The following is a 9,837-nucleotide window of genomic DNA, read 5'->3' on the forward strand; positions in this document are numbered from 1 at the left end:
TGAGTGTTCATTCATTTTTTGAATCACACATTTTTAAGAGTAAACTTCGGTGGGCTTGTTTTCTACCAACAGTTTCTATTGGCACAAGGGGCTGCTGGGTCACAGCAATGTCACGATACAATGGCACATTCCAGACACCGCCCAGCCTGGAACCTACAGAATAAGATACTTCGGACACAGTCGGAAGCAGGAATTTCTCAAGCCAGTGGTCATCCTTCCGTTTGAAAGTGCTTCCTCTTCCTTCGAAGTAGTAACTCCTTGGTGAACAGTTGAGAGGTCATTGAAACAGCAGCTACACTCGCTGATTTATAAAAATGATTTCACATGAATGTACACTGTGATGATGACTTCGATAATTGTCCCTGATGGGGGAAAGTAGTTAACGGCGAGTGGGACTGGGGGTGTGTGTGTGTGGGAGTCCCATTCATTTTGCTCTAGGAGCTTTGCATGCCTGATGGTCAAACCCTAATACACGAGTTCCCTTACGGCTATTTGAAGGAACACGTCCCCTCAGGAGGAAGCCTCTGAAAAGTGAGGGAGAGTGCTTGCAGATGTGTGAGCAATAGTACAACTATCTGTGTACAGAATTGTTGACTGTTAGCACTGGGGAAGATTAAAGAGATTGTGGACTTTGATTCTTTTGCAGATGGGAGCAATGAAGTTTCGCGGATTTAAGATTATCAAAGTGTCCAGGACCTCCCCCCACCACTTGCCCCCATCACGCTTAAAAATATATAAACACTGATCATCCATGTATATGCCCAATTAGAGAAAATTAGTGTGGAAATGAGCATGCCACCTCTTCTGTCTTGAGCAGAGCCTCTCAAAGACATTATCCTGGAGTCACTGTGCATGATCTGGGACTCGTAATGCTGGTAAATTACTTCTGGCCTTCCCTTCTGAGGCCAATCACGAGAAAGTCAGACCTGTAATATTTTGTTCATATCTTGTGTTTCCCTCACTGCCCTTATCCCTTCGAGTTGTGTCTCCTATTCCCAAGACTGGTTCTAAGGGATTTTGACTGTTTTCACTAATCACATTCACCCCCAAAACACAAGATTTGCCATTAGTGGAGACATTTAAAACTAAAGTGTTACTGGATTGGAAGGGGGTCCTTAAAAGGCAAGCTCTAAATTCCTTTATCTATTCTTTTGTCACGCACTTACTCAGGGACCTGTTCAATCACAGGATATTTACTAAGACCTCCATACCCCGTATTGTACTCGTGCCCGGCCTTGACAATTCTTGTGATCATACTTGGGATGAATGTGTAAGTGTCAAAAGGGGACTGTTTCAATGGAGAACGTTTAGTATATAAATTCAATACACTCAATTCAGTATATAAATTCTGGAAGACATTTAAAAAGCAGTAATCTGGGACGCCTGGGTGGCTCAGTGGATTAAGCCACTGCCTTTGGCTCAGGTCATGATCTCGGGGTCCTGGGATCGAGTCCCGCATCGGGCTCTCTGCTCAGCAGGGAGCCTGCTTCCCTCTCTCTCTCTGCCTGCCTCTCTATCTACTTGTGATCTCTGTCAAATAAATAAATAAAATCTAAAAAAAAAAAAAAAATAAAAAGCAGTAATCTCCAAGTGCTATCTTATACATAATCTGGGTTGGATGCTCTAATTTAGGGGGAAAGAGACTCCAGACAATTTGGAAAAAGCTATTTTCATAGTTATTTGGGGGCATTATGAAATACCCAGCCCAGTGTCTGGAAGAATGAGCTATGACAATCTGATATTGATTGCCCGGAAGTACCGATTCTGTTTAAAATTATCCAAGTTAATGAGAAGCTGGGTCCCAGGTTACCAAGTAAATTTCCAAAAACCAAGTCATGCTTTTGTATGTATGTAAAACTTAAGAATTTTAGGGGGAAAAATCACCCTCTATTTCAAAAACAAACTTTAGGGCTTGAAAATAGTCCTGGTACTAAGAACCATAATCCTGGTGTTCACTGATATATGACCGAACACGTTGTATCGCATTGGAGTGGACCTGGGACAGTCTGATGGGCCAGGGTTCTGGTTCTGTGGGGGCTCCCTGCTGGAGAATTAGCTAATCGGGATTCCAAAGAATAGTGGTCATTTCCCCTAAGTACACATGGTGTTTAGTATAAATAGTTCAGAGGCTTTGAGAAGCCCGGAATTCTGAAAGTAGTTGACCTTAGACAGATAAATGACATTAGAATGGATGATAAGATTTTAAAAAGCATTTCTCATGATTCAGAAGAGCTTTTGAATTATTTTTCACTACCTCCATGCCTCCCACTGACGCTCCCCAGTGGGTCTGTGATTGCCTGTTGACTTGCAATGGTGCCAAGCCAGACACGGCACTGCTTTGGTGCTGAACCTTCCGCACCCACCCTCCGTCCACCAGGACCCCTGGCCCCAAACAACCCACAGAAACGTGTTTGCTCACTCGCTGCCATCTCTTCCAAGCCACGCAGTCCTAGCTCTGTGGTTTGTGTAGGAAAATAAGACCAGATCCCGCATGATCAAAACCATAGCTATTCACGCCTGCATTAAGCAACACCACAAAGAGGCACATCCGATCTGTGAATATATAGAAACCTACATCCCAGCTGTTTTGTGGCTGCTGCCGGGAGCGGCTCTTCGGAGTCAAACCATGGGACAAAACCTCCTGAAACTGCCGGGGAACATGGGGAAAAAAGGAGTATTGTTGGTGGGAGAAGGTGTCTGCGGAAGGTGTTGTGTCTCATGTCAAAGTATCTGTGTTCTGTTTGCTGTAATCTGTCCTCTCTGGTTTGAAGGAGGCTGTGACTTCCTCAGAAAGTACTGAATGATGTCTCTATATTTTTCAATGAGTATCATGTCAAATTGCTAATATGCAATATCATATTTAACAATAAATTACTAAGTACAATTGGGAAAGTATGTTCTGTTGAGAAGTGCTGCGGAAAAATGAACGCTGTTTTTCCTAAGAGATGGAGTGGATGGGGCTGGATTCCACGTAGGTCAGGTCGGAAAGCGATATGAATGGCATAAGTAACCACCCGGACATAAGGGGTCCCCTTCATTGGTTCCTTCCTGCCCTCCGAAGATTTATTGTTGGAAGAATTGGAAGAATACATATGGTTTTTGAATTTTTTTTTTTTTACTACCAGACAACTGAGAGCTTCCTATGCAGGGAGTTATCCGTAAAATCATTTCACAAGCAAATTCCGAATAAAGATGCCAAGAACGAATAGGCGAATATCCTTCTCTGATTTACCCTGTCATGCTTCTCCTCCAATGTAGACAAACACACTGTCCTTCTCTAATAGGAGCACGTGGTTTTCATCTTTAGCCAAAAGATTTCATCATTAGATGATCCTTTCCTGTCTTTAGTTCTTCAGGTAAAGATTTTGGCTCCTGGCTGTCCTAATCCCACCTGCTTGTTTATAACTGGCTTTTGGAATATTGTGTCTTATATGATGCCACAGAGGAAAGTGTGCATGTTCCTTAGTGATCTAGTTAGATTGTGTTCATCTGTAAGTTACAAAACATTCCTGATCAACAGGAGTCCACATAATAGAGACACTGACAATCAGATGTAGCAGTAATTCTTAAGGTGACAGAGTCAGCTTTCCTACAACCATTCTAGGACGTCACTGGCTTTTTTCCCCTTAACATACTAACTTTCATTCTCAGGCTTGTCATCTCCATCTAAAGAGAGCTCCCTCATGTCTTCCCGCAGCAAGAAGGAAGAGGAGAGTTCCCAGAATCCTTGTTTGGAAGGTGGAAAATATTTAGTAGAATTCCCCTTACATTTCCTTGTCTACAGTTGGGTCACATAGCTTCAGGGGGGGCCTGAGAAAGAGAATCTTTGGCATTTTCTGCCTCTGGACGGGGAGGTAGGTTCTGATTGCAGGGAGAAAGAGACGGGGCAAGTAGCTGCCGTGTAAGAGGGCGGTACACTCTGTGAACACATTCCCAGTGACCATGACAAGCAAGCGCCACTAGCCACAGAGCCAACTTAATAGCTCTTTGACCTAATTGGCACTCCTTTTCCTTTAGCAAATCTGTTTCAGGAAAGAACACACCTTGGAAACTTGATGGCGACAGGACACGCTCTCTACACAGCAAAATCCAAGTGTCCATTCAGCAGGTTTTTGTCGTGCTAGCCCCTAAGGATAGGATCATGGTCAAGACAGCAAGCTCTTGGCATCAAGGAACTTCAAGTCTTAGAGGAAGATGCAGACAGGTAGATAGGCAATTCCGTAGAGAATGACCCAGACTGCTGCTGTTTAGGCTGTGAGAGAAGGTTTTGGGGATATTGCAGGAGGTGTCCTGGGGAAAATAACATCTAAGCTAAGACCCAAAAGATATTAGCTAGAAGAAAGGTAGTATGTATGTGTGTGTGTCTGTTTCCATGCATGGTTGCAGGATGACTACGCTTTCCCGATAAGGGGAATATGAAATAGTTTATCAAGGCTGTAGTTACAGTGCAAGGGAGGAATGGTCAGAGATGCAACCCTGAACTTCATCTTCAAAAAAAGCAATTTGGAGTTACATACGTATTAGCATTTTCCCTGTTAAGACCCTTCACTTAGAGTATGAATGCACTGAATGTATTTTCCCTTTGCTAAACTAATCAGACACAGCTTTTAGAACTTAGGAAACTGATTTTTGGTTCCCAGTCTCCAGTGACATTGGGTATCACCTTTCTGTCTTCATAGGCTAGAACCATTTCTTGGAATTGAATTTATTAAGACTTCTTTTGCTCTGTCCATCTCATGTTTCCAAATCTTGATTTTGTTTTGCTTTTTTATGCCTACTAAGTGGGTGAGTGTAGCCAGTAAAGACCACTCTCTCCCTTGAGATGGAGTCCAGAGTTCCAGCCTACGTCTTGTAAGTACTTCTGACTACCAAAAAGCTGACCCACCCACATGAACTTTGAATTTACCTTGGTGTGCATAATTTTAAGTTATTGGAGACTGAGCCTGTGTTGATTTTTTTTTCTTTTTTGACTGTGTTTTAGCATAATGAGCTATCAGAAACCTGGGATTTGGCTTAACACTAGCAAGAGAAAACAAATCTCCCACCCCACTCTCTGGATCCCCACTCTCCGGAAAGAGTGACATCACCATATTACGCACTCTCTTGGAGCTTCCATATTCCATACAAGACCAGGGTAAGCTGAATGAGCATAAGAACTTAACATCCCAGCCATTGTAACTTCAAAAAAGTGTCCAACATGGACCCACAACATTGCTGAATGAAATTTCAGTCAACTAGCATGTATGATTTTATCAAGTTGGCATCACCACAATGCGGAGAGTATGCACTTTGAACATCTTTCTGAAGCTGTGGATGGTACCCTGCTGATGTATTGCTACTCTTTGGTAAGTTCCCCTTAGCCTCAAGCGCACAGAGGTAAAGTATCTCAGGGAGACTAAGGGGTAGCTTTTAACCATAGGATATAATTGATAAGTTGTATAATGTGAAAGAGAGAACCTAGGTTTTAAAATCGGGTCAGCTTGGATTGAATTATGTCTGTGCTCTTGGGAAGGTTACCGAGCATTCCTGGTTTATAAAATCGTGTAACAAGAATGCCTTTCTATGACTGATATTGGGCTGTAGTAATTAATGTTTAAGAGAGGAAGCTCATTGGAAACTAATAGGAAACAAATTCTGGGGACCAGTTGGTTTAAATCTTAGTTCTACTATTTATCCAATATCCAACCCTGAGTAATTTACACAATTTCTTAAGGCCACGGGTTCTTTTTTTTTTTTTTAAGATTTTATTTATTTATTTGACAGACAGAGATCACAAGTAGGCAGAGAGGCAGGCAGAGAGAGAGGAGAAAGCAGGGTCCCTGCTGAGCAGAGAGCCCGATGCAGGGGCTCCATCCCAGGACCCCGGGATCATGACTGGAGCCTAAGGCAGAGGCTTTAACCCACTCAGTCACCCAGATGCCCCGAAAGCCACAGGTTCTTAATGCATCTCAATTTCCTAATATATGAATGAGAACAACAAAAACACATAAAGTTTTTATTTGTGCGATTAGAATAAGGTAGAGTTATTGGTGGAGTGTCTGGCATATGGAATATGCTGAATTTATTGACTTAGCTGCTAATTGACTTAGCTGTCACTGAGTATTATGTAAGATTATGCATATAAATATCTAGAAAAGATTAGGAAATAAAAAAGAATCCTCCATTGTGAACTGAATCCATCATTTGCCCGGGAGACATTACGCTTTTCCTGATCTTTTGGCTCTCTGAGGTCAGCGTGGGAAGAGTCAGAATGCGTGAGAACTGAGGCTCTGAGAGTTGTATAGACTGAGAGATAGTGGGGGTCAGAAGTGGAACCAGAAGCAGCTTCAGGAATGTGTCAGAACATGGAAGTGTAGGAAATTCTACAGTTAAAATGGTTATGCCTTACTGATGGATGGGATGGGGAGGGGAAGAAAGATGGCTTTAATAATTTAAAACACTAAAATGTCATTTGGGCAGCAGTAGCAGTAGAAACAAACACCATAGTAAAAGGAAGAGGGTTGCAGAGGGATCTGGGTTTCGATGTCTGGGACTTGACATCGTGTCCAGGAGGCGAAGTCCAATGTGCAGTGAGAAATGGAGGAGCTCAGCTTTTGCAGAGAAAGTAGGGTAAAAAAGATATGGGAAGCATCCATTTCAACCCAATAGCAGAAATCCAGGAAGTTGATGACTTGCAAGAAAGAGAACAAAGAGATGGAAAGAGCCGGGATGACAGGCCTGTGGGAAACACATACTTTTAGGAAGGGGAAGGAGAAGGAGGACCAGAAAATAGTATTACTAAGAAGGACAATTAGTAGAATTCATAGAGTAAAGAAGAGAGAACTCCAAGAAGGTCAATTTGATAAAGGTTGTAGAGAGGCTAAAATGGTTAAGGATTGAATTAAGTCTTTTTTATACTTGAGAGGAGTAATTTCTTAAGAATGTGGAAGGCACATACAAGAGATAATGTGGTTATCTTCAGGGTCGGTGGGATGTGGCAAAGGCAAATAGTGGCCATTCTGTATCTGCTCTCCCATCCGTAGTGAGAGTTTGCACTGGTCACAGGGCAGGGCTCCATTTCTCAGCCTGGGTGTATCCCAGGACTGAATCTGACTGCTGGGAATAACCATCCAACTTAGGTTCTGTTCAGTGGGAAGATAGATGTGGTATGTTCTGTTTCCCTACTTGTGCCCTCAGAAGGAATAGTCTCATACTCCCTTACCCAGTTCCCTTCCTAGTAATGGACAAGGTGGCAAGGGCCGGAGCAGCCATCTTGAGTCTAGGAATGGAAGCTCCATGTCAAGCCTATAAAAGATGTCTGGGTCCTTGATAAATTCCCATCTCATCTTTTACTATTCACATCATCGCTAGAACAGCAGAAACCTGTATTATAACTACTATACTGATCGTAGTCTCCACAAAGGCTATGATTGAGACACTTTCTTCTACAGTGGCTAGAATAAACATCAACATATTTGCATAAAATTAGAAAGCCGATCTCTACTAACTGACCTAGAGAAAATGGTATAGTGACCTCTGTCTGTTTTTTGACTCTCTGGCCATTATGAGTTGAATCATGTTCCCCCAAAACAATGGTTAAAGTTCCTAACCCCTGGTGCTTCAAATGTGAACTTATTTGTAAATAAGCTCATTGCAAATGAAATTAGTTAAGATGAGGTCATGGTAGAGTAGGGAAGGCCCTTAATCCAAAATGACTTTTAATAAAGCTATCTTTATTTTTAAAAATGCCATGTACAGAGCTGCAGACAAGGAGAACATAATGTGAACAAAGAGCAGAGAACTGAGTTCTGTGTCTACAAGCCAAGGAATCCCAAAGACTGCAAGAAAACCACCAGAACCAAGATGAGAGGCATGGAGCATATTCTCCCTCACAGCCCTCAGAACCAACCAACCTGCTGACACTTTGGTCTTGGACTTCTAGCCTCCAGAACAGTGAGCCAACAAATTACTGTTGTTTAAAGCCCCAGTGTGTGACGTTTTGTTACGGCAGTCCTGGGAAATGAACATACTGGCCAATGGATTAATTTCCACCCCATAGACGCCCACCAGAAGAGATTCTTGGGTGTCATCCAGTATAGAAGACGTAATAATTATATCTGTTCTTTTCTCTTTGGGATAATACGGTCATTTTATGGCAACTGGTCTCATCTGTCTTTGGTTGTCTCTGAGTTTATCTGTCACTGCCAAAGACTATAGTAAATTTTAAAACTAATTTACGTATCATAAAAAGCCAAATGAATCAGTTATGATGCAGCTCTAACTAAAATTTTATGGGGAGTAAACATTCTTCGATTTTGGGAATTGATCTTTTATGGGCTGTGGGTGAGACTAGGAATATCTATTACATATATTTATAAGATGACAGAATCAGGACAAATATAATTATGCATGTTTATTCTCAGTTCTTATTGAACTAAATTGGTGTTTTTCGTCGCCAATCTATTATGCAAGTTTGATGAGCTCTGCAGCAAATGAGAGACATGTCAGTATGGAGTCTATCCTCCTGTTTACATGGAGACACAGCTAGAAAGGAATCCTAATATAATTTAGGAATTTGGAGTGCCAGTTTCAAATCAAGGCAGAAGACGGCTGTTTCTCTGTATTAGGTTGTTTTGTGAAAAGTAGGAGCAGTGAGTTTTTCTCTCTATGAATGTTTTACTTAATATTGACATAAATGAATGCTTTCTATTTCAAGACATGCTTTTGTGAATAAGAGAATGCTTTAAAGATTATCAAAAAGGAATCTTTTTGGACTTTTGGGCTTTTGTTTATATCTTAAAACCACCATGCCACACTGTTTCTGTGTTGTTGTTTTTTAAGATTCCATGTCTGAGTGTTATGTGGTATTTGTCTCTCCCTTTTTGACCTATTGCGCTTGGAGTGATGCCCTCCAAGTCCATCCATGTTGTCACCAATGGCAGGATTTCCTTCTGCTTCGCACTTGACTCATATTCCATTGCGTATTTCAACCACATCTTTTTTATCTGTTCATCCACTGATGGACACTTCGATTTTTCTGTATTTTGACTATTGTGAGTAATGTTGCAATAAACATGAGAGGGTGCATATCTTTGGGACATCATGTTTTCATTTCTTTTGGATCTATACTCAGAAGTATAATTGCAGTGTCATACAGTAGTTTTATTTTTAGGTTTTTGAGGACCCTCCATAATGGTTTCCACAGTGGTTGCACCAGTCTGCATTCCCACCGACAGTGCGGGAGGGTTCCCTTTTCTGCACGTTTGTTACCAAATTATCTCATCTTTTTGATGATAGTCATTCCGACTGGTGTGAGATGATATCATGTGGTTTTGATTTGAATTTGTCCTTGGTGATTCAAGGTGATGATGAGTATCTTTTCACATACTTGCTGACCATCTGCATATCTTCTTTGGAAAAACTCAGTTCCTCTACCCATTTTTTTTTTTTAAGCAGAGAGAGAGAGAGAGAGAGAGAGGAGGAAGCAGGCTCCCTGCCGAGCAGGGAGTCTGATGCGGGACTCGATCCCAGGACCCTGAGATCATGACCATGAGCTGAAGGCAGAGGCTTAACCCACTGAGCCACCCAGGCACCCCAACCTATTTTTAATTTAAATTGGTTTTGTTGTTGTTGTTGTTGATGATGATGAGTTGTATGAGTGTTTATATATTTTGGATATTAACCTTTTGTCAGAGGTATGGCTTGTAAATATTTTCTCCCATTTTGTAGGTTTCCTTTTCATTTTCTTGCTGGCTTCTTTTGCTCAACACCCAAAAATGAATAATCCAATTAAAAGACGGACAGAAGGCATGAATAGATACTTCTCCAAAGAAGACCTACAGATGGCCAGTGGACACA

At 41.7% G+C, this 9,837-nt stretch overlaps 1 protein-coding gene and 1 long non-coding RNA gene across 4 annotated transcripts in view; both read left to right on the forward strand.

Annotated features, from left to right (window-relative positions):
- The window catches only part of ASAH2 (N-acylsphingosine amidohydrolase 2), a 67,701-nt gene extending 66,922 nt beyond the window's left edge, over positions 1-779 (forward strand). For all 3 annotated transcript variants that reach the window (XM_046027925.1, XM_046027927.1, XM_046027928.1), the window contains one exon: positions 73-779. In XM_046027925.1, the coding sequence (XP_045883881.1) occupies positions 73-265 (193 nt within the window). In that variant the 3' untranslated portion in view covers positions 266-779. The remainder of the gene's footprint in view (positions 1-72) is intronic.
- Positions 780-4,114: 3,335 nt separating this feature from the next.
- LOC123955663 lies at positions 4,115-9,486 on the forward strand. The gene is made up of 3 exons (XR_006821317.1): positions 4,115-4,851; positions 4,982-5,345; positions 7,738-9,486. It is a non-coding gene; the product is annotated as an uncharacterized LOC123955663 (long non-coding RNA).
- Positions 9,487-9,837: the final 351 nt, after the last annotated feature.

Source organism: Meles meles, chromosome 13 (assembly GCF_922984935.1).
Source record: "Meles meles chromosome 13, mMelMel3.1 paternal haplotype, whole genome shotgun sequence".
Taxonomy (NCBI): Eukaryota; Metazoa; Chordata; class Mammalia; order Carnivora; family Mustelidae; genus Meles; species Meles meles.